Source organism: Miscanthus floridulus, chromosome 5 (genome assembly GCF_019320115.1).
Source record: "Miscanthus floridulus cultivar M001 chromosome 5, ASM1932011v1, whole genome shotgun sequence".
NCBI lineage: Eukaryota > Viridiplantae > Streptophyta > Magnoliopsida > Poales > Poaceae > Miscanthus > Miscanthus floridulus.
The window spans coordinates 108,171,651-108,196,484 of NC_089584.1; the positions used below are offsets into that span (position 1 = coordinate 108,171,651).

The following is a 24,834-nucleotide window of genomic DNA, read 5'->3' on the forward strand; positions in this document are numbered from 1 at the left end:
TTCTTCTTATATTGATTGCTATGGATCAACTTTGCATTATTAATGTTTTTTTTGTGTGTTTTCTTTCCTTTTTTGTTTATTGTACACATGTTTTATATCTTCATATTGGAATAATTTTGTTGAAACAACCCTGTTCGCTGATGCTGAAATTTGTCTTATGCTGAAATATTGTGAGAGGAAAACACTGTTCCATGGTTAAAAAGTAGTTCTGAATAAGCTCAAGCGAACAGGGCAAATATCCATAAAGCCTTATGGGAACGGTTGGTGCTCTTGTGCACTTTTAGTTCCTTTATTTACAATTGGATTCAAATCTCATATTGTTGGTTCTTGTCAATCATCTAATGCTGACAACGTGAGATTGGTCAACTGTGGGTGTAAGCCTTTCAACCTTTAAGATATTATTAAGGTCTGCAACAATAATTCAATCACTTAGAAGAAAATGCAAGGATTCGGTAGCCCAGCAAGGCAAAATCGTGTTAGCATTTGGTGACAGCATTTTGTGAGGCCACGTTTGGTTCTGCTAGTGCACCTCACCTCGCCTTGTTAGCGAGAAACGAAAGAGAAAATCGTGTTTGGATTCCATGCCTTGTTGCCTCGTTTTTTGCGTGAGTTTTTCCTCAGAACCAAATTGGTTCGCAGAAACAGGCAAGGTTACTCTCGCCTGGCTAAGCGAGGTCACGCTGCCTGCGCAAGCTGAGTTTTTCCCAGCTGACCCAGGAGAGGCAAACTGGCTCTGGCTAAGCGAGGCCACGCAAAGCTTGTTGTGCATCCTAAGCATTGCAAGATGTCCAAGTTCATCTGACTTGAACTCTTAAGTGATTTTTGCCAGATGTGCTTCAGCTCACATGATGATCAGTCATCGATAGAAATCAGACAACTGGTAAGGTGAGTACTGAGTACCATGAAATGTTTTGCATCTTGGGCACTAAACCAATGCAACTATGCAAGGAATGCCGCATTGTTTGCAAAAACTTATTTGAACTCGTGGCGGATGTAATAAAAAACAGGCAGAGCTAAGCAACCATCCAAGCTGGCACAATTTTCTGCACAGCATATACTACTGCAAAAGTGAACAACTGTAGAACTCCTTAAGACAACTTAACATTCACCTCGATCTTGCATACTTGCACCAAGCAAAGCTTCCCACAAGTTCATCAGAGCTGGAGCCTGGGGCCTTTCATCCGTCCTTCTCGAGGCTGGTGTTGTTCAGCCGCTCGATGGCCAGTATAAGCGCCTGTGTACCGAGCCCGCCCTCGCCGTGAGCGATCAGCGACACGTACAGCTGTTGCGCGAGCGCGAGCCCCGGCAGCGACAGTCCCATGGCCTGGCATTCCGACAGGCAGATACCGAGGTCCTTCACGAAGTGCCGGACATAGAAGCCAGCCGCCATATCCCTCTCCAGGATCCGCTTCCCGTACAGTTCCAGCGACTTGGACCCCGCCGCGCCGGTGGAGATGGCCTCCAGCCACTTGGCCACGTCCAGCCCGGCCTTGTGCGCGTACACCATGCCCTCCACGAGACCCACCATGGTGGACGCGATGGCGATCTGGTTGCCCAGCTTCGCGCGCTGCCCCGCGCCGGGCCCGCCCATGTACAGCGCGTTTCCCATGAGCTTGAAGAGCGGCGCCAGGCGAGCAACGACGGCGGCGTCGCCGCCCGCGAAGATGGAGAGGGTGGCGTTGCGGGCCCCTCGGTCGCCGCCGGAGACGGGGGCGTCGACGGCCGAGCAGCCGGAGGCGGCAGCGGCCGCGGCTATCTCGGCGGCGAGGGTGGGGTCGGAGGTGGTCATGTCGACGAGGATGCCGCCTGGGGCCAGGCCGGAGAGGGCGCCGGTGGATGGATCGAGGGCGGTGGAGCGGACGTCAGAGGGGAAGCCGACCATGAGGAAGATGACATCGGCAGCCGAGGCGGCCGCGCGGGGGCTGTCCGCGAGGCTGGCGCCGCTGGAGACGAGGCCCTGGGTCTTGGATGCCGTGCGGTTGAAGACGGTGAGAGCGTAGCCGGCGGAGAGGAGGTGGCCAGCCATGGACTGGCCCATGACGCCCGTCCCCACCCAGGCCACGCGGGTGGTGTCCGGAGAGATCGGACGATAGGAGACGTTCGCTGCCGTGGACGACGACGACATGGCTGCTGCGGCGGCGGCGGCGGTAGCGGCGAGCGGAAAGGGCGGAAGGCGGCGAGTGAGGAAACTGGATATGCCGGCCATCATTTGGGAGCGGAGTAGCTGCTCGATAGGCTGTCCCTGTATGCAGATGAATTGTCGCAAATGCCCTCTTGTGTCGCGTTGTAGTTGCCGATAAGGGGACCTCGCATCGTGAGGCCAGTGGGCTTCTGTATAGTCGCTGTCTTGGAAAGGGGCCAGTGGGCTTTATCCATGGGCCGAATGGTAGCCCGAGAGTGAGCTCATGGGTGACGAGCAGCCCCAGAAGCCGCCCCGCCGCCAATCTGCATCGACCAAACCACAGGTGGTTTTGGGGCCGAATATTCGCCCGTGGGATATTTCTAGCCCGGTGCGCCAACTCCGCTGCTATAGATATCCTCACAGGCGGCCGCTAGGGTTTTAGTGCTTCTCTCCCGGCGGCGCCTCCACATCTCGTCTCTCAGATCGGGAGGCGAAACCAAGGTGACTGACCACCCTTTCCCCCTCTTCTCTGGTTGGTAGAGCTAGAGCTAGCTGATCGGTATTTCTAGGTGACTTCAAAGCGTTTTGGTTCCATCTCGTGGTGTCTTGTGTTGATTGGATTGAGCTAGAGCTAGCTGATCGGTATTTCTAGTTGACTTCAAGGCGTTTTGGTTCCATCTCGTGGTGTTTTCTGTTGATTGGATTGAATCGGAGGCCTTGAAGTGGCTTGCGGTTCGATTCTGAAGTTTGTGTGGGTACTCCAGGTAATTTAGGTCGATTCGGGTTTACTGGTGCCGCTGACTGTTCTTTCTGTGTTTGGTCTGTCCGATCTGTAGAGATAAGATAAGGTGCAGTCCTGGTTCACTCCGGATGTCCTATATTACTTGATTCTTAACTTAATTTTTGCGTCGACCAGTTAGTTTGCGCCTTTGGGTGAACTGGGTCTGCTGTGATCCTTGTGTGACACTGATTTGTTTACTCAGATCTACTGTTTTCCCATGACTAATTGCGGCTGGTATAGTCTGATTTGGTTCTAACCATTTGTGCTCTGTTGGTAGTCCTTAGATTCATGATAGTTATGTTTATGATCCATTTTAGGCAGTATGATTACCTATTTATGGTCCATTTTTTTAATGCTCAGTATGTCGGCATTCATCGATCTGTGGTAGTCCAAGTCTACATGAATTTGTTGAGTAATCTATGCTTTACTTTTTGGCGTCTTCGATTTTCATGAAGGCTAGGATTTTCTGCTAGTCGAAATGTTTGTCTGAAATATTTTCTGGTGTTTCCATGTATGTTGGTATGTCAATAATGTGATAATCTGTCTGTATAAGTGTATAAGATTGGTTTTGGTTCACAGTTGTAATACACATGGTACACCCATCAGTTGTGCTTTAACCTGTAGTTACCATCTACTGTTTCTTGTTTCACTTATCAGTATTAACCCATTCATTTAGTATTTTAGAGATTAGTGATTGAATCATCCCTTTGATGCTTTCTTAAAACAAGTTGTAGTATGATGAGGTTCTACCCTGTGTTCAACAAAGATACCTATTAGCTTTTGTGTGCATACAATCCCTTGTGCTGAGTGAAAATTAGAATAATTTACCTTGATAAAGAGTGTGAGTGAAAACGTTTTCAACAAATTTCTGAAATGGTTAATAGCTTGTTTGATACATTAGACAGTTAAATTTATGTCTCTTTTGTTCCTGACAATTGTAGTGCTTGTTGCTTCTTTGTGCTGATGTCAGGCTCAAAGTTTTCTGTAATTCTGTTTATTCTGTTCATGTTTTTTTTTAAAAAAAAATCTGACTCGCATTTTGTACCTTCAACTGCAGGAATACATATACATATTTGTAGTGGGATCATCATAAACAGTCAAGATGGTGAAGTTCACGGCTGAAGAGCTTCGTGCCATCATGGACAAAAAGAACAACATTCGCAATATGTCTGTTATTGCTCATGTGGACCATGGTATGTTCAGAACAGTGCTTTGTTAGATGGCATCGCAAAAAAAAACACCTTAATGTTTCGAGCCTTTTCGTTTTTAGAACTTATTTTGTTTTCAATATTTAAGAGCTAATGCATTATCATTTTTTAGAACTGATGCTGCACCATCTGTTTTCTGCCGAGTTACTTATGGCCAGTTATTCATTCATGTAGTAGGCTCACCGTTTTTTTATCTTGTGATTAATGTATTGCTTCTCTAGGTGCTATGGTAGGTATATTACCTGTTAATGTTTTAGATTGTAATGTATTGATGTGTTTGTTAACTTTCAATTTTGATTGGTTGTCTGTCCCTAATGTGCTAATCTATGATGCATGTCCAGTTGGATGTTGAAGTTGTGCACCGTTCCTTATATATTATTGTTTTTTTTTTGCAGGAAAGTCCACGCTTACAGATTCCCTTGTGGCAGCTGCTGGGATTATTGCGCAGGAAGTTGCTGGTGATGTCCGCATGACTGATACTCGTGCAGATGAAGCAGAGCGTGGTATTACAATCAAATCCACTGGTATCTCTCTTTACTATGAGATGACTGATGAGTCACTGAAGAACTACAAGGGTGAGAGGAATGGTAACCAATATTTGATCAACCTTATTGACTCACCTGGGCATGTCGATTTTTCTTCGGAAGTTACAGCTGCTCTTCGCATCACCGATGGTGCTCTGGTGGTGGTTGATTGTATTGAAGGTGTCTGTGTGCAAACTGAAACTGTGCTCCGCCAAGCTCTTGGTGAGAGGATTAGGCCAGTCCTTACTGTGAACAAGATGGACAGGTGCTTCCTTGAGCTTCAGTTTGAGGGTGAGGAAGCTTATCAGACTTTCTCCCGCGTCATTGAGAATGCCAACGTCATTATGGCAACATATGAAGATAAGCTCCTAGGTGATGTCCAAGTCTACCCAGAGAAGGGGACTGTTGCTTTTTCTGCTGGCCTGCACGGATGGGCCTTTACCCTCACTAACTTTGCCAAGATGTATGCATCTAAGTTTGGAGTTGATGAAGCTAAGATGATGGAGAGGCTTTGGGGTGAGAACTTCTTTGACCCTGCCACAAAGAAGTGGACTACCAAGAACACAGGTTCTCCTACCTGCAAGAGAGGATTCGTTCAGTTCTGCTATGAGCCAATCAAGCAAATCATCAACACCTGCATGAACGACCAGAAGGATAAATTGTGGCCCATGCTGCAAAAGCTCAATGTTACCATGAAGGCTGATGAGAAGGAATTGATTGGCAAAGCTTTGATGAAGCGTGTTATGCAAACGTGGCTTCCAGCTAGCACTGCACTGCTTGAGATGATGATATTCCACCTTCCTTCCCCTTCAAAGGCTCAAAGGTATCGTGTGGAGAACTTGTATGAGGGACCCCTTGATGATGTCTATGCAACTGCTATCAGAAACTGTGATCCGGAGGGACCTCTTATGCTGTATGTTTCAAAGATGATTCCAGCATCTGACAAGGGCAGGTTCTTTGCCTTTGGTCGTGTCTTCTCAGGGAAGGTTGCTACTGGTATGAAGGTTCGGATCATGGGTCCCAACTATGTCCCTGGCCAGAAGAAGGATCTGTATGTCAAGAGTGTCCAGCGTACTGTTATCTGGATGGGAAAGAAACAAGAGTCTGTTGAGGATGTTCCTTGTGGTAACACTGTTGCAATGGTTGGTCTGGATCAATTCATCACGAAGAATGCTACACTCACTAATGAGAAGGAGGTTGATGCATGCCCAATCAGAGCAATGAAGTTCTCTGTCTCCCCTGTTGTGCGTGTTGCTGTTCAGTGCAAGGTTGCCTCTGACCTTCCCAAGCTAGTTGAAGGTTTGAAGCGTCTGGCAAAGTCTGATCCTATGGTTCTCTGTACAATTGAAGAATCTGGTGAGCATATCATTGCTGGAGCTGGTGAGCTTCATCTTGAGATTTGCCTGAAGGATCTGCAGGACGACTTCATGGGTGGTGCTGAAATTATCGTTTCCCCTCCTGTTGTGTCCTTCCGTGAAACCGTTCTTGAGAAGTCCTGCCGTACTGTCATGAGCAAGTCACCCAACAAGCACAACCGTCTGTACATGGAAGCGCGCCCCTTGGAGGAGGGTCTCGCTGAGGCCATCGATGACGGCCGCATTGGCCCACGTGATGATCCTAAGGTGCGCTCCCAGATCCTCTCTCAGGAGTTTGGTTGGGACAAGGACCTTGCCAAGAAGATTTGGTGTTTTGGACCTGAGACCACTGGTCCAAACATGGTTGTTGATATGTGTAAGGGAGTTCAGTATCTCAATGAAATCAAGGATTCTGTCGTGGCTGGTTTCCAGTGGGCATCAAAGGAGGGTGCACTGGCAGAGGAGAACATGCGTGGGATTTGCTTTGAGGTCTGTGATGTCGTTCTTCATGCTGATGCTATCCACAGGGGTGGTGGCCAGGTCATTCCAACTGCCAGGAGGGTCATCTATGCTTCTCAGCTCACGGCCAAGCCAAGGCTGCTGGAGCCAGTGTACCTGGTGGAGATTCAGGCCCCAGAAAATGCACTTGGTGGTATCTATGGTGTTCTGAACCAGAAGAGAGGGCATGTCTTCGAGGAGATGCAGAGGCAGGGTACCCCGCTCTACAACATCAAGGCTTACCTCCCTGTCATCGAGTCCTTTGGGTTCTCCAGCCAACTGAGGGCTGCAACCTCTGGTCAGGCTTTCCCCCAGAGTGTCTTTGACCATTGGGATATGATGGGCTCTGATCCTTTGGAGGCTGGCTCCCAGGCTGCTCAGCTGGTGCTGGATATCCGCAAGAGGAAGGGTCTCAAGGAACAGATGACCCCTCTTTCTGAGTTTGAGGACAGGCTCTAATCTTTTCGTTTTTGCTACTGTTACCCGTACTGGTTTAGTTGTCGATTCATCTACTGTACTGGAAGTACTTTTATCTTGTTTCCTTTTAGTTGTCAAGTGCATATTTCTGAACATCATTGGTCGTACTGTAGATGGTAGTGTGCTGCTGAGACACTTTTTGCTACCCATCGTGATGTAACAGATGAAACAGTTGAGAACGAGCGCGTAGCTCAGTGGCTAGTAGGGATGAAAATGGATCGAATACAGACGGATATCATCGATATTATATTTGTTTTTATATTTTTGTCTGAATTCGGATTTGAATACGGATAGTGTCAACTACGTCGGATAGGATACGATTGGATATCGACATCATTAATATGTGATTTGAGTATTTGGATACGGATATGGTATCGGATATTGGATATCCAGACTCAGATACGGATAGATCTCAATCCCTTTAAATAGATTCGGTTTTGAATACGGTCGGAAAATATCCGTACCATTTTCATCCCTAGTGGCTAGCTTCTCTGGTGTGAGCTGCCCGTCGAGTTCGATCCCTTGGATCGCAACTCTGGTGTCTCACCGGGCATGTCCCCAAATTAATAACAGTCTTCGTTTGGACTGGTTTCAAGCGGCTGCCTCTCACGCGTGGGATCGTGATGTGCCCGTCGTTTTTGAAATCAGAGGATTTTGGTGATCTCAAGAAGGACGCGGTCTTCAGATCTGAGTATAGCTATAGGTTTGTTTGTACACATGGTGTGAGTAGTGTGCGTGTGTTGAGTGGACGTGCGTGTGTACGAACAGATGCTACAACTGTATCTAGATGAGAGGAAAAAAAAAAACAGATGAAACAGTTGGTATATGCTTTGTTAAGTGGAAGTGTTGCAGTAAATGCTTGTGCCATCCTGATTTAATGCTTGTTTCCTTTCTGTTGGAAAAATGCTTGCTTAGATAATTTCACTCTTGTTGCATGCTTTCTTCCCTTTGCCTTCACATTACGGTGTTGAGTTATGTCTATTAAATGGTTAAATGATTTGCGTTTGCTCGAGTGGTTTGAATTTCATTGTCTTTGAATGAAACGATATTTGGATCAGGTAGCTGCTGCTATTTATCTGTAATTGCTGATTGTTTATTTGCAATTAGAGATTGAGGACTGGAATGATGGTTAATTTGTGTACAAGATTCGGTCAAGTGCCATGGAAGTTTAAGTAAAATTTGTAAACAAGACTCCAGTACAAGCTTCTATTGCTATAAATTTCACAAGACTTGAATTAAGGTGATTCAGGGACTGCATGCTTATTACGGTCAAAATGATGATCGGTCCCAATGATAAAATGATGATTTGTGCCTTTCTACTTTAGTACAGGCTTCAGTTGCATCAGTCCCTAGTACAACTGCACCAGATCTGTGTCCACAGAAAGCATGTCACCTAAATCAGCTTTGCTTTTCTACCTTTGAAGCTATTTTACCGACGGGCAGAAAATACCATTAAAATTTGTAAACAAAACTTTGCATGTCCTTTTTTGCTAAGCAAAAATTGCGTGTCACAAATATGTATGTAAACTCATCCCTATAAATATATGCATACAAACCCTTCTTCTATAAGCATTTTAGAAGTCTTACAGCACTGGTTGGATCCGCATGCATGCAGGACCAAGTCGTCCGTCGTTCTTAGAGGAATGGATTCATTCGTCAGATTGCCTTGCGGGTGTTACTTAAATGGAATTGCTTGGTGACGGATGGCATGAAGCGAAGACGCAAACCAAATGCCTATCGTAGGTTCGGATGATTCCGACTCGAACTGTCCGGCAAACCAAACACGCTGTTAGTGAGCAGATCAATCAACATAGGTGCCTAATTGTCAACAGAAATGTCATATACCACTAAAACAATAGTATTGTTGAATTCTAGAATAAATTTAGGATAATGTGAACAGCTTGTTATCAATCGGATAAGAACCTAACTGACCGACCAATTACAATAGAACTTAGCAAGGCAACAAACTAGAAATGTCAATGGCCGTAACCAGAACCGGAACCGTCTGCTCTTCGGTCTTCTACTCCTCGTCCTGGGTGTGTTTGGATTTTTAGCCTATGGATGCCCTGTCAAACTTGGGCCGCCATGAGCCCACCAAAATTCGGCGGCTGAAATTTGGCTGCACGGAGAGGGAGAAATGAAGTAATGAAATGTAAGTTGGCATTGCTAGCTGGAGCAAGCCAAATAGCACAGCTCCACTGACAAGCAAACATTTGTTGCATTAGAAACCAGTGAACCATCAGACAACTCCTGTGACTTTTTTGTGGGAAAAAAATCTTCATAACTTCTCTTTTTTTTAAAAAAAAAAGTTAGTTATACTCATAATTTTTACGCATAACTTTTTATGGGACGAAACTTATCATCATAATTTTTTATCGTAACTTTTTCAATATAGTTTTATAGGTAACTTATCATGACATCTTTTTGTTTACATCATAACAATTTTTCAATATAAATTTCCTAACGCAAGCTTTTATATAATAATTTTTACTAATAATGCAACTCATACACATAATTTTTTTGGTCCACGTCTTCCAAAAAATCATACACAACTTTTGCAGCAATTTTTTACATGATATGTTCCAAACTAACTTCTCAACATAAAAAAATTGTTCATAGTACATAGAAGAAAAGTAAGTAGATAACATAAAAAAAATGAAAGAAAAAAAAGAGTGACAAAGCTGGGACGTCTCCTGTCGGATATGGCCACATGGACGATGTTCGCTCCGGAGCCAACGATCGTAAATATAGAATTATATAGGCAAATAGCGACAGCAAACGCAGCTCCTTCACAGGGTCAGTGGCAAGTTTGGCTCGGCTCCAACTAGCGTCCAAGCAAACGCGCCATAACCCGTGGAAATAATGAAGCTAGAATGTGGGAAACTAGCATTCCATGTAACGAGAAACAGCTAATCAAGAAAATTACGACCTTATTTGTTCCGGATCATCTAGGAAAAGTTGAAGCTAAACAAGAGGACGCCCTCGTGTCCACATGGGCACCGGATACGACGATACGGGGATGCCATTGCTGCCGAGTCGCCAACGGTAGGAAACATGTCCGATTTCTAAGTTTTCCACGTTAAAAATAGCCCGATTTGAAAATAAATTGGACTCGGAATAGTTATGAAAACCGCCCTAGCCGGTTTTCCAAACTAGCTCGGCCAGTTTTCTCGGGCCAGGCACTGTTGCTGAGCCACATTACAGGAAAACAGGTCTGTTTCGCTTGTGCTTTGGTTTTTGTTGCACCAAATTTTTTCCAATATCTTCTTAATGCCAGGAGCTTATTGGTAAATCCCAATCTCTATGTTAGGCATAGCGAGCAGACGAGAGGGGATGCGTTTACCTTAGGAACACATAGTTTTACTATATATGAGTGCCTATATAGTAAAAATTTGATCATAGTTAATGTTTTTTTGTTTTTCGTGAGTACGCACGTAACCTCTTACATTCTACATAGATCCGTCCCTAGTAACTTCAGTCTGATTTAACGAAAAGCAGAGGCCAACCAACACTGGAGCACGCACTAAAGGACAGAGAGAGTGAGTCCGCCTTGAGATCTGTATGCTGGAGCAGAGACTAAAGCAGAGGTATGATGGATTCATGGTTCCGAGTACAATTTAAAAGGTACAACAACTACGTAGCCCTATAAAACAACTCTTATAAAGCTCAGCGTAAAATCAGTTGCTTTTCCGTTGACGTAGCATGTTTTTTTTCTACTGTCAAACCACAAGAGAACGTTAGCCCTTCTTGTCCCTATCCCTAGCCCTTCTTGTCCCTATCCCAACGGACCCAAAAACCACCCTCTCCCTGTGTCCACGAAGCACACGAGTACGGAGTGCTACACTATTTCGGAATTCCGCTTCCGTATTAGTCGCGCCAACATCCAACGGCGCACGCCACCCTGACCAAAGGCAGTTTCCTACCCACCCGCGCCCCCTTCCCGCACGCAGTCCACGAGCACCACATCACCCTGCGCCGCCTTTAACCCGTGCGCCGCCCCCATGGGTCCATAGAGACTACCATCGGCGTAGGCTAGGCACATAAATACAGCCGACCCATGTGGTAGAACCGTCCGAAATAACACACTTTCGGAGGCGCTCGTCTTTTATTAGACACTAAACACCTCGAAAGCGAGCTACATTAGACAATTCCGTCGAGCACACCCTAAGAGAGAACTCAAAACAATCCATGTTTTACATCCATAATCCAATAATTAGTACGAGCTTATAATACTTAGTCAATTTCATACAACAAGAGTTCTTATAAATTATTTATTACAATACCAGAGTTTAGAGTGCGATAATTAAATAGCAGAATGAAAATACACATCTAGCGAAAACGATACAAGAATCCATCTGTGTCCACTAGAAGAATCCTCCACACAAGAGCTACTCCTCAAGCTGCACCCGCAACAGGGGTAAATAAACTCTGAGTACACAATATACTCGCAAGACTTATCCAACTGATGTGAATAGTTTCCTGACTCTCAAAGATATGATAGGCAATATGGGTTTGCTGTTTTCTTTTTGTTTGCGGAAAGCATTACTAATAGTTCATCATTTCAGTCAAGTTTTATTAGCAGTCATGATTACTTCATTAGCTAACCATTCTAAGTAAGCAACCGTTCTACTTTCAAGCAAGGGTCGAGCAATCAGAATCAATTTACCATCTTTCATCTTCCAGTTCTTACTACGGTGCTATACAATAGCCAAGTCATACCATCTTATGGAAACGGCGATTCGCGAACCAATATATTCCAACTGAGTATCCCAAAAAATATGCCTCGTTTGTACCCCAGGCACAAACAAGACCAACCCATTCCACTCCTATCACGGGGTTCAGGTCACCGTCCAAACTTGAACTCCAAGCCCCCACACTTGAGACCCAGTCTCAACATGGTGCTTACACCTCCACCTTTCCTCGCCTCCAATCAGTCGGTCTAGAAAGAGCCAAAAACCATGATAAGAGCGTAACGAGCCTTCCCGCTCCCATAAGCAAGTATGTGCTCAGGATAATAAGTCTATGACATGACTACCATCCACAGCAACGGATGGTCCTTAATTGACACGAATAGGAAAAAATGTGTATCAAGCTAAGCCCCGTTGCCCGCGGGATACAACCTGTTACACCCACCAATATTCATACTATATCCCTATTTGGTCTCTACTTTTTTCATTATTTTATTATGAGAGTAATAATAATCATCTATTGTGAGTAACGGCAGGTTACTCACGCTACCGAAAGCCTAAGCATAGCAGCTACTCGAACCTATGCTAGTAGGACTCATAGGATAGTTATATCTATGCATGTGATTTTCATAAAATTCCTATAACTTAAATGCACAACACATATATATACGGTGAATTATAAAATAGAGGTTATGCATCGGGGCTTGTCTTGGATAGACGCGGTGTCAGCTAAGTCAGTCAGTATCGGCTCTAAAACCTCTTCCTGCCTGAGAATCTTCTCCTCGTACTCCTCGACGATCTCCTCAAACTCGTGATCGCCGGTGGTCATGATCTCCGCCAACTCGTTCTCTACATGCATGCGATGATGATGCAATACTTAGCATTTAGGCAACAGCAACTCTTAGACTAAGAATATGCATACTAAGCTACTAAGTTAGCTCTAATGACCAAGGTACTAAGCTAACTATCATCTTTACGAAGCAAAGTGTTGGGTTCAACTAACAAACACCTAGCTTTACAAATTAAGAATATATCTTTATTTCTATTAATGATTTAATGTATATTGAAACAAAGAGCATTTAACTATCCTAATGCTTAGTCTATTCTAAGGCTACAAAAATTACAGTGAGCATATAATAATACAATGGAGCTACTATAGAATTTTTAGGACTAAAGCTATCACCAATTTACCACAAAAATTCCTACAATAATTAACTTAATATTATTAAGTATCTTCAAATAATTTAATAGTTTCTAATGTCAACACATATAAATATGAACTACATACACCAACTGATAGAGCATAATTTTAGAAACCTAACAAAATTTGTTTCATAATTTTTGGATACCTACATAATTTTATATGATTTACCAAAGACCAGCTCAAAAATTAAATTAGAAAACTATTTCTAATTCCTTAGGAAAAGAAAAACAAAATCTCCCGCGTGGTCCGCGCGACACAGTGCGCGCGTGCAGCGGCCCACAGGCGCGGCCCACATGAGGCTAGCCCGCTCGTGAGGCGGCCCGCGGCAAAGGAGTCCCGCGCGTGTTGACAACTTTGTAAAAGAGACCTCAAACTCCTTCTAATTTACAATTAAGTACTAACACTATTTTCTTCTCTCTCAGACCTTCACTCAACCCCCTGGCCTTTCCCTAATTCACCCGGACGCACCACCCAGCGGCTCAGTGAACGGCAATGCGGCGGGTGATGACACGGCGCGACCGTGCCGGCCACCAGAGGCTCACGCTGGCTCGTCGGTCGGGCCAACCTTCAACTACGGTCCAACCGCCTACACCAAGCAGCAACGCGGGGCGGCGGGACGCGCTGGAGTGAGCTGTAGTGACGCGCGGCCATCTGCGACGGCGGCATAGCTATCCTGGCGATCTAGAGCACCTAAGAACCTAACTAGCTAGCGAGGGAGCATCAGTAGACTACCGTGGACCTAACCGAGGTGACGGTTGGGGTGGAGGGTGGTGGAGGAGGTGTGGGCGCGTGTGGCCGAGCCGTGCAGCGGTGCACCACGGTGGCGCAGTCGCGTCAGCGGCGACGGGGAGGCGGTAACAGTTCCACTGGCGTCCGCAAGGTGGAGAGGCAGGCAAGGTGAAGCTAGCGGTGCAGGTGAATTGGCTCAGGAAGGACGGTAGGAGGGCTGCCCACATCCACGACCGGACACGGCCTTATCAGCACGGTGGCGGGGAAACTCCAAAATTGGAGCTTCGCAGTGCCTTCTTTAAGGCTGGGTGGGATCGGGCAACGAGAGCACCTGATGGTGAAGACGTGGATGCGCTGAATTGAATGGAGGTGATCACTCAGTGGCCAATTGATGGTGCAGCTTGATGGTGGCAACAGAGAGAGACGGGGCGACGAGTGGGCTTATCTCGGCCTCGCCGTGGTGGGACGTGGTCGGCATGATCGTGGACACACGCGCGCAGACGCTTCGAACAAGCGCGCGTGTCCTCGGCCAGCATGGCCCGCGTGGCCGTAGAGCCATAAATGGCAAGGCAACGATGAGCTCGGCCACGTGCGCGTGGCAGTGGTGGCCCCGAACTAGGCCGGCAGCAGCGCAGAGGTGAAGAAGACAGACGCGGACGCGACGGTGATGCGACAACATCGGCAGTGGCTGCATCGCGGTGCGGGGCGGGTCGGCTGTGCGACAACACGGCGGGCCGGCAGCAACACCGCATGGCTGCGCAAGAAGCAGCAGCGGCTTCGTGCGCCAGAGGACAGTGGTGACCAGGCCACAGCGAGATCAGAGCAGCCAGACACGCGCGGCAGCGCGCATGTGAGCGCAGAGTGAGCAGGCGTGGTGACGTCGCGCCCCCAAGGCGTGGTGACCGCGCTCACCCGGTGAGCTAACCCAAGAACGTGCTATGCACGAAATTCAAAGCGTCTATAACAACTAAACGGTTGCTTCTAAACCTGAATCATCTTCATCATGCTCATGATGACATATGAGGCTACCAACCCGAGCTAAAACATAACACATTTTCTTAACCCGATTTTGTAAAATAAATTACCAAACATGGCATTGTCTAGCTGTCTATACACTTAAAAATCTTCGGTCTATGAGCTGAATTTGATTTCAAGTTGTATTTTCAGGCTATTAGAAATGCTGGCTAGTAATGTTATTTTTCTACAACAAGTATTTTATTGTCATCTACAAAGTTTATATTTCAAACTTTATTTAAGCGTTATACATATGTTCTATAGTGTTTTTATTCAATAAAAATTAGCTTTAAACCCTACTTGATATACATGAGCTATTGAATTGATTTTTATTTAACATTTTTATTTGTCATTTTAGGTTACAAGAAATTGATCTACATACTCTGTCACATACATTATCATATAAATATGATGCTCATTACATGGTTTAGTAATTTGTTTAGGACGTAACACCGGAGGGTGTTACAACCCACAGCCCACCTTCCCTCTCTAGTCTCCTCTATTTTTTCTTCCCCGTCCCACCTCGCCGAGGCGCCGACGCAGGCGAAATCGATCTGCTCGGTCTCGCGCCCGCCGCCGCTCGTGCGTGGTGAGGACAGACGAGGAGGCGAGATGGACGTGAGGTTCCTGCACACGCCGGCCGAGGTCGCCAAGGTGGAGCTCGTGCAGTTCGGCGTCCTCGAGCCCGACGAGATCGTAATGCCCTGCCCCTCATCCGCTTGTCCTCTCTGCTTGAATTGATTTTTCGAATTCGAGCTGGATGGATGATTTGAGGGATTGGAGGGGCTGTTAGTAAAATTTGGGCAGGTCCATAACTCCAAATATAGCCAATGCCATATGGGTGTGGTTATTATGAACTTGACTGGCAATAATGTGTTTGGTTTAGTCATGTTTCATTGCAACTGCAAGTTTGAACTGGAAAGCACAGATAACTACTAGATTTGTTGGGTTATGGCTACTCGCTAAAACGCACCATTGATGTTACATGGTGATTAAGTGTTCAATTCCTCTACTTAATGCAAAGATAACGATTAACATGAAACATTGCAGCTGCAAGTTTGAACCGGAAAGCACAAATAACTAGATTTGTTGGGTTATCCTCACCCCTGTACAGCTGAAACACACCACTGAGATGAACTTATTAGCCTGGCTTATCAACCATGGTAAGTGTTTTTCTCTCACAACAAATCAGCGAGCATTACTTTTCAGCCTGCCTTATCAGCGAAGCGAACAGGGCCAATGTTACATGATGATCAAGTAATTCCTCGACTTAATGCAGAGATAACAATTAAGATGATGAAGGATGATGGGTTTAATAGTTTGCCATGTTGGGTTGGTTTGTACTGCTTCATTAAAAGAAATGTTGGCACATCTGCATTGTCTAAAGGGTGTACCCAGTGCAGAGAGCTCCCGCTCTATGCGGGGTCTGGGGAAGGGTGTTAGTGGCAAGCCTTACCCTCGTCTGTGCAATGCGAGGAGACCGCGACTCGAATCCGGGACCTTCTGGTTACAGGCGGTAAGACTCTACCGCTTGCACCAGGCCCGCCCTTCGCACATCTGCATTGTCTGAATAACAAAATTCAGGTCATGTAATTTAATGGTGAATATACTCTCTGTGCTGTGCAGAGACAAATGTCGGTGGCGCAAATAGCATATGCAGAGACTATGGAGAAGGGGAAGCCAAAGCCTGGTGGGCTTAGTGACCCTCGAATGGGGACTGTCGACCACAAAATCAAGTGCCAGACATGCATGGCAGGGATGGCAGAGTGCCCAGGCCACTTTGGTCACCTTGAGCTCACCAAGCCCATGTTCCAATTGGGTTTATGAAGACTGTACTGTCCATTATGCGCTGTGTCTGCTTCAACTGCTCCAAGATCCTCGTGGATGAGGTACCCCTGGGTTTTGTTACTGTGCAAAATGTTTGTGTGCACTTGCTTGTGTGCCTATCTGGCTGTAGTGAAAGGAGTTCTGATTTTAAATCAAAGCATATTTGATATAGATCATAGGAGCCTTCTATATTCTGACCATTATATTAATGAATGAATTGTCCTTCTCTTTGTACTGCATCAAGCTATGCTCATGGTTTGCTCTTGTCCACAGGAGGCATGTTTAACAAATACTTGTAAACATGGTATCACACTACAAAAAGTTGTAAACAAAAACTTGTTTGCATGTGCAGGCAGACTTTTATGAAACCTAATGTAAGATTCATGAAGCTTAGAAACTCGTGCTGTAGTGTATATTTTGGGTGATATTACCACCCTAGCAAAAACATATTTGTGTTCTGTATAAAACGATCAGGGTAATTAAACCTGACCATGAGCCAACTTTGGAGCTTTTCACAAAGTTCTGATTTAGCTGTTGTCACATGTTTAGCCACTATACTAAATATCATGTTTTTTCCAAGGTTATTTGACATTAACATCCATCTTGCAGGATAATACCAAGTTCAAGTAGGCTCTGAAAATCAGAAACCCAAAGAATAGATTAAAGAGAATATACGATGCTTGTAAGACCAATAAGGTCTGTGGTGAGGGTGATGGCCTTGATGTCCAGCAGCAGCAAGATACTGATGAGCATGTAAAGAGAAGAGGTGGCTGTGGTGCTCAGCAGCCAATTATTACAGTTGATGGTATGAAGATGCTTGTGGAATTCAAAGCACAAAAGAAGAAAAATGATGATCGAGAGCAACTCTCTGAGTCAGTGGAATCGAAGCAGATTCTCTCTACTGAGAGGGTATTTATATGATCTATGTTTATTTAACAAATTAACAAGTTGTTCTAAGGAAGTTATTGTAACCATGCGGTTTGCTTACATGGCTTGTTTGACCAGGTCCTTAACGTTCTCAAGCGTATATCTGACGAGGAGTGTCTTCTGTTGGGCTTACATCCCAAATTGGCCCGTCCAGATTGGATGATACTCCAGGTTCTTCCAATTCCTCCACCCCCTGTTAGACCTTCTGTCATGATGGGCACTTCTTCCAAAAGCGAGGTGAGCCTACTACTACTATTACAGTAATTATGTTTTGACTTGTTTGCATGGATGGATTGGAATGCTCAGCTCACTGTTATTCTTCTTGGTCTTTCATCTGTTTCTGCAGGATGATGTGACTCATCAATTAGCTATGATAATTTGGCATAATGAGAACTTGAGGAGGCAAGAGAGAAACGGAGCTCCAGCTCACATTATAGAGGAGTTTGATTAGTTGTTGCAATTTCACATTGCTACATACTTTGATAATGAACTTCCTGGCCAACCCAGGGTGAGTAGTCTAGAAAGATGTCTTGCATGTCACCTATAGATACAAGTCTAAATTATCCTTTCTGTTTGTTTTTAAATGCTCAGGCCACACAACGTTCTGGAAGGCCAATTAAATCAATTTGCAGCAGGCTGAAAGCAAAAGAAGGCCGAGTTAGAGAAAACTTGATGGGGAAGCGAGTCGATTTCTCAGCCCGTACTGTTATCACACCAGATCCAAATATTAACATTGATGAATTGGGTGTGCCATGGAGTATTGCTTTGAACCTGACATATCCAGAAACTGTCACTCCATATAACATTGAGAGGTAAACCAGTTTACTGAAACGTGTTATGGAAATGTTCTTTTGCTGAGCTTACAACTAACTCCGATGATCTCAGGTTGAAGGAACTTGTACTAAATGGGCCTCATCCTCCCTCAGGGAAGACAGGTGCAAAGTACATTATCAGGGAAGATGGTCAGAGGCTTGATCTTCGTTATGTGAAGAAAAGCAGTGATCAGCATTTGGAGCTTGGTTACAAGGTGAGCATTGTATTCATTGTAACTGTAGCGGTAATGCTTTTTATAATCTCATCAGAAAATTTCTTTACTATTTTTGTGCCTCTGGTCTGTGGTATCCTCAGGTGGAGAGGCACCTCAATGATGGAGATTTTGTTCTTTTCAATCGGCAGCCAAGTCTTCACAAAATGTCTATCATGGGGCATCGAATCAAAATTATGCCCTACTCAACTTTCCGATTGAATTTGTCTGTCACATCACCATATAACGCTGATTTTGATGGGGATGAAATGAATATGCATGATCCCCAGTCTTTTGAGACTAGAGCAGAAGTTCTAGAATTAATGATGGTGCCAAAATGTATTGTGTCTCCACAATCAAATAAGCCTGTGATGGGTATTGTCCAAGACACGCTGCTTGGATGTCGCAAAATCACCAAAAGGGACACTCTCATTTTTTTTTGAAAGATCCAGATGAACCGGCTTTGGTTAATAATAAGTGGAGAAGCAAACATCCGAGTTTACATGTGCGAGCGGCGCCCCCCCACCACAGCCTAAGCTGTGCGGGGTTTGTTTACCTAGCTAATTACTCACTAACGACTTGAACGACCGTTGCTAGCCTGAAGGCCTTGCATCCTGCTAGGGACCATTGCTGTGCAGTGTCTTTTATCTCCGTGACAGCTGCTTGCGCCATCTTCCAGCATCCCCTAAAGATGACAGCATTTCTCTGGTTCTAGATGATCCAAAGCGTCAGTATTACAAGACATTTTCCTCGCTTTCCCCCTGAAGGGATACTCTCATTGAAAAGGTGAATAAAGATGGACTTTACTTACCTTTTTCAATAGTGTTTTACGTTAAGTTTTGTAGCTCAACGTTATGAAATTTATTCCAGGACGTATTTATGAACATATTGGTGTGGTGGGAAGATTTTGATGGAAGGATTCCTGCTCCTGCCATTCTCAAACCAAGGCCTATTTAGACTGGGAAACAAGTTTTCAACTTAATTATCCCAAGGCAAATAAATTTAATTCGGTTTTGTTCCTGGCATTCTGGCGAAGAGAAAGGATTTGTTACTCCCAGTGATGCTATGGTCAGGATAGAAAAGGGAGAGCTTCTATTTGGCACACTTTGCAAAAAGACTATTGGAACAGGCTCTGGGAGTCTGATTCATGTTATTTGGTTTTTTTTTTTAATTTCAACGGGGGAGGCGTTCCCCACCTGATTTATATATTGGCCCAAAAACCGGCCCGTTATATAGCTATACAAGGTGTTCCCCACCTGATTTATATAGTTATTTGGTAATTATGCTTCCATTAGCGTTCTGATTCAGAAGTTGCATCACAGTTTAGTAATTTCTTTTTTCTCATTTCTTTGATCTAGTTTCATTTTAACTTGTTCTTTGCAGGGAAGAGGTTGGTCCAGATGCTGCACGCAAGTTCTTAGGTTATACACAGTGGCTTGTCAACTACTGGCTTCTTCAAAATGGTTTCAGCATTAGAATTGGAGATATGATTGCAGATGCAGACACAATGAAAAGCATTAATCGAGCAATTTCTAGTGCTAAGGATAGTGTGATGAAACTTATTAAACAAGCACGCGATAAGAAATTGGAAGCTAAGCCAGGACGCACCATGATGGAGTCATTTGAAAATAAAGTAAATGAGGTAATTGTTTGTCTTTGATTATGGATTGCCTTTTATTTTATATATAAGTCTTCCAATCAAACAAGAAAACTATCACTATCGGTTGAGTTGTTTAACATCAAGTCCACTCTCTTTTTATTCCAGGTTCTCAACACGGCTGGTAATATGGCTGGAAGCAGTGTGCAGAAGAGCTTGTCTGACAGCAACAATTTGAAGGCTATGGTCACTGCAGGCTCAAAAGGCACTTTCATTAACATTTCACAAATGGCTGCTTGTGTTGGACAGCAAAATATTGAGGGCAAGTGGATCCCATTTGGTTTCAGTGGTCAAACATTGCCACATTTCACGAAAAATGACTATGGTCCTGAAAGTAGTGGATTTGTGGAGAACTCTTACCTTCAGGGTCTGACAACGCAAGAAATTTTCTTTCATGCTATGGGTGGTAGAGAAGGACTGATTGATACGGCTGTGAAGACTTCAGAGACTGGGTATATCCAACGGAGGCTTGTGAAAGCTATGGAAGACATCACGGTGAAGTATGATGGCACTGTAAGAAATTTCTTGGGAGATGTCATTCAGTTTCTATATGGGGAAGATGGTATGGATGCTGTTTGGATTGAAGAACAGAATTTGGACTCTTTGAAGATGAAAAAGGATGAGTTTGATACTGTATTCTGATATGAACTGGATGATGAGAATTGGAGGCCTAACTGCTTGCTGCCTGCCCATTTTGATGATTTGAAGACCATCAGTGAATTCAGAAGTGTGTTAGAGGCGGAGGTTCATAAGCTAGAAGCTGACAGGTTCCAGCTTGGGACTAAGATTGCTACAAATGGTAATCATACATGGCCTTTGCCTGTCAACCTCAAGCGGCTTATCTGGAATGCCCAAAAGACATTCAAGATTGACATCAGAACATGTTCTGACATGCACCCAATAGAAATTGTGGAAGCGATAGATAAGCTGCAAGAAAGACTAAAAGTTGTGTGCCTGGTGATGATGCTATAAGCATTGAGGCTCAGAAGAATGCCACCTTGTTCTTTAATATCCATCTTCGTGCCACATTTGCTAGCAAGAGGGTCTTGAAGGAATACAGGCTTACAAGGGAAGCATTTGAGTGGATTATCGATGAGATTGTTTGGAGGTTTTCACAGTCTTTGGTGGCCCCTAGTGAAATGATTGGATGTGTTGCTGCGCAGTCCATTGGGGAACCAGCAACTCAAATGACTCTGAATACCTTCCATTTTGCTGGTGTCAGTGCCAAGATTGTTACCCTTGGAGTTCCCAGATTGAGAGAGATCATTAATGTCGCCAAGAAGATAAAAACTCCATCGAGCCTGGGGTGAACAAGACGAAAGAATTGGCTAAGAGTGTCCAATGTGCTTTAGAGTACACCACACTGCGCAGTGTGACTCATGCCACTGAAGTATGGTATGATCCTGATCCTATGGGAACCATCATTGAAGTGGATTTGGAATTTGTCCGGTCATATTATGAAATGCTTGATCAGGATATTGACCCGGATAAGATTTCTCCTTGGCTGCCGCGTATTGAGCTTAATCGTGAGATGATGGTTGATAAGAAGTTGAGCATGACTGATATCGCCAATAAGATCAACCGTGAATTTGATGGCGACTTATCATGCATATTCAGTGATGACAATGCAGATAAACTTATTCTTTGCCTGCGCATCATAAATGATGAAGCTTCAAGAGGAGAAATACTAGATGAGTCTGTTGTGGATGAAGTTTTCCTCAAGAAGATAGAGAGTAACATGTTGGCAGAGATGTCTCTTCAAGGCATTCTGGATATTAACAAGGTGTTTATAAAAGAGGTGAAAGTTAACAAATTGGATGTGAATGATGGTTTCAAAGAACATAAGGAATGGATGCTTGATACAGAAGGTGTTAATCTCTTGGCTATCATGTGTCATGAGGATGTTGATGCTACAAGAACAACAAGTAACCATTTGACTGAAGTGATTGAGGTTCTTGGAATTGAGGTTGTTCGTCGAGCTCTCTTTGATGAACTTCGGGCAGTCATATCTTTTGATGGATCCTATGTAAATTATAGGCATCTGGCTGTTCTTTGCGATACAATGACATACAGAGGTCATCTGATGGCTATTACAAGGCACGGTATCAATCGCAATGACACCGGACCTCTTATGAGATGTTCTTTTGAAGAAACTGTGGATATCTTGTTCGATGCTGCTGTACATGCCGAATCTGACTACTTGAGAGGTGTCACTGAGAACATTATGCTTGGCCAGCTTGCTCCTATTGGTACTGGAGGCTGCGCACTATTTCTAAATGACCAGATGCTGCAGCAGGCCATTGAACTTCAACTCCCAAGCTATGTGGATGGTCTGGACTTTGGCATCACACCAGCACCTTCACCTCTCTCTGGGTCGCCATATCATGAAGGATTGATGTCCCCGAGTCATCTCCTGAGTCCAGATTTCAGGCATTCCCCCATTGATACATATGCTTCATTTTCGCCATATGTCAAAGATATGTCATTGTCACCTGTTCCTTCACAAGGTGGTTACTCGCAATCGTTGTTGTCAGGGGGATACAATCCCAGGTCGGAAAGGTACATGGATGTATCACCGATATATACTCCATACAATGCTGCATCACCAATTAATGCTTCTACTTCAACACCATATAGTCCAGTAAGTCCGGTTTACTCAGCCACAACTCTAGTTTACACACCCATAAGTCCAGTTTACTCCCCTACGTCAAGATATAATCCTTCTTCTCCAAGTTATAGTCCCACTTCGCCTGCATACAGCCCCACATCACCATCTTATAGCCCAACCTCACCATTCTATAGCCCTACTTCTCCATCATACAGTCCTTCGTCACCCTCATACAACCCAACATCACCTACATACAGTCCTACATCACCAGGTTACAGCCCTACATCACCTGGTTATAGCCCGACCTCACCAATTTACAGCCAAACATCGCCAAACTACAGCCCGACTTCACCAAGCTTCAATCTTTCGTCTGTTGAGTACAATTCTTCCAACACTTACTCTCCAACCGGACCAAGGATGACTCTAGACGGCCAGACTCCTCCATACTACAAGTACTAACAATTCTACAGAGTTGCAAATTTATCCTTGACAACTGACAGTGGCAATCTGTGTTCTAATATTTATGTATTGATTGCTTGTATTACTGGTTTAAATTTCAGTCCAACTTCGCCGACTTACTCACCGACTTCACCATCATATTCATTACCAAGTCTGTCATACAGCCCAACCAGGTGAGCCCTATTCAGGCTTCATCATCTGTATCAAGCATCTTCACATTTGTGTCCCAGAACAGTGTTCCATTTCACCCGTATGCCCCCTCCTTGAGTTTTGTGGATTTTTTAATGGATTGACTAACTTGTGTAGGCCAATTGATGACTCTGGAAGACCTAGCCCAGATTATAGTCCAACATCTCCAAATTTCAGGTAAACTGACACAGCATCAGGAATACATTACCTGCCTGTCAGGCATCATTAATCACATATTTTTCATTTAACATTGTGCACAGCCCTAGCAGAAGTGACTCCCCCACTGCGGCTAACTACTCCCCATCCTCCGCTGGCCAATCCATTGACAAGGACGGCGAGATCAGCCAGTGAAAAGACGAGAAAAGATCGATGATGGCTGCAGAGGAAGAAATGAATCCATTGCAATATTCCATTTCTTTCTGCTTTTGTACAGTTGAGCGCATGATTTAGACGAATGGCTGGTTCTGAACTCTTGTAGCAAATGTAAATGATCAAACGGTGTCTTGCAGGAATTCCAAATTTTAATGGCTAAACTGTGTCTGTAAGTGATTTGAAGTAAATATGGCCTTGTGGAAAGCTATATTATCCAGAAATGCGTCTGAAATTCATTGGGAAATATATGTTACATATATATGCCTTTTTCTGCTTTCATTGTATATTTATTTAGGTACCATAATGAGAAAAATAAAATCACCGCATAACACCACAACTTCCTGACGATAATCAGAGTTCATATGTTTCGAAGAGCTTCACAAGCAGAGAATTGCTGAATTGAATGTCAGAAAACTCTATTAGGTCAGTACCAATTTCAGATGAGTTATTTATATTTTGTTATTATGGTATATTATCCTAGAATACAATATGTGTTCATTATTTCCCTCCATTATGTCATTCTTCTACTGCATAGAAGTTTCAACAGTTTGCATCTTTGCACTCTGCAGGAGTCCTCTAACTGATGGATCAACATGGGCACCTGGCAGGTAAGGGAAACAAATACCCCATCTCACAATTGAACAGATATTCAAGCTTATATCCTGCATTACCCCAATTTGTATTCGGAAGATCATAAGTTGGTAACACCTGGAAAATGGATGTGAGCTTAGAAATAGAGCAAATACTTTTGAAGCCTAAATGTAAAATTAGGACTGTTTCAACTGTATCATGTGCTAAATTGAGTTGTAACATATGAATGGACTCTTGCTTTGTAACTGAATGACAGAGCTCCTGGCTTTCCATTTTATCCTTTTCTTTCATGTGTTAACGACTCTTGGCGTTGTGATCAAAATTCAACCCTTGCTGTTGGGCTACAATTACATGCAATGTTGATATGACATTTTAGTTTACATATGTTGTTGGGTTGAATGCGAGGATCCTGGAACTCTACAAGAGAAGGTTGGTGGTCTACATACGCATATCTGCAGCAAAATGATGCAGACTCAGAAATTTCGAACTGTGAATTTGCATGAATAAATAAATATGCATGGCTAAACATATGCAGGATGGATGCCCTGCTGCGGAGAAAAGGCTGAGGTGGATCGGACAG

At 44.3% G+C, this 24,834-nt stretch overlaps 2 protein-coding genes and 1 pseudogene across 2 annotated transcripts; 2 read left to right on the top strand and 1 right to left on the bottom strand.

The window, feature by feature from the left end:
- Positions 1 to 769: 769 nt before the first annotated feature.
- LOC136450436 (probable 3-hydroxyisobutyrate dehydrogenase-like 1, mitochondrial) lies at positions 770 to 2,258 on the bottom strand. The gene has a single exon (XM_066450873.1). The coding sequence runs from the start codon at positions 2,207 to 2,209 to the stop codon at positions 1,178 to 1,180; it is 1,032 nt and encodes a 343-aa protein (XP_066306970.1). The 5' UTR covers positions 2,210 to 2,258; the 3' UTR covers positions 770 to 1,177.
- A 218-nt stretch (positions 2,259 to 2,476) lies between these two features.
- On the top strand, positions 2,477 to 7,853 carry LOC136450435 (elongation factor 2-like). Its single transcript, XM_066450872.1, has 3 exons — positions 2,477 to 2,623; positions 3,961 to 4,096; positions 4,507 to 7,853. Exons 2-3 carry the CDS (start codon positions 4,006 to 4,008, stop codon positions 6,945 to 6,947), a joined length of 2,532 nt encoding a protein of 843 aa, XP_066306969.1. The 5' UTR covers positions 2,477 to 2,623; positions 3,961 to 4,005; the 3' UTR covers positions 6,948 to 7,853.
- Positions 7,854 to 15,155: 7,302 nt separating this feature from the next.
- On the top strand, positions 15,156 to 23,794 carry LOC136450437 (DNA-directed RNA polymerase II subunit RPB1-like; annotated as a pseudogene).
- Positions 23,795 to 24,834: the final 1,040 nt, after the last annotated feature.

Coding starts and splice junctions, on each gene's coding strand:
- LOC136450435 (XM_066450872.1), top strand. CDS start 4,006: ATGGTGAAGTTCACGGCTGAAGAGCTTCGTGCCATCATGGACAAAAAG. Junction 4,097..4,506: donor TATTGCTCATGTGGACCATG/GTATGTTCAGAA, acceptor TTTTTTTTGCAG/GAAAGTCCACGCTTACAGAT.
- LOC136450436 (XM_066450873.1), bottom strand. CDS start 2,209: ATGATGGCCGGCATATCCAGTTTCCTCACTCGCCGCCTTCCGCCCTTT.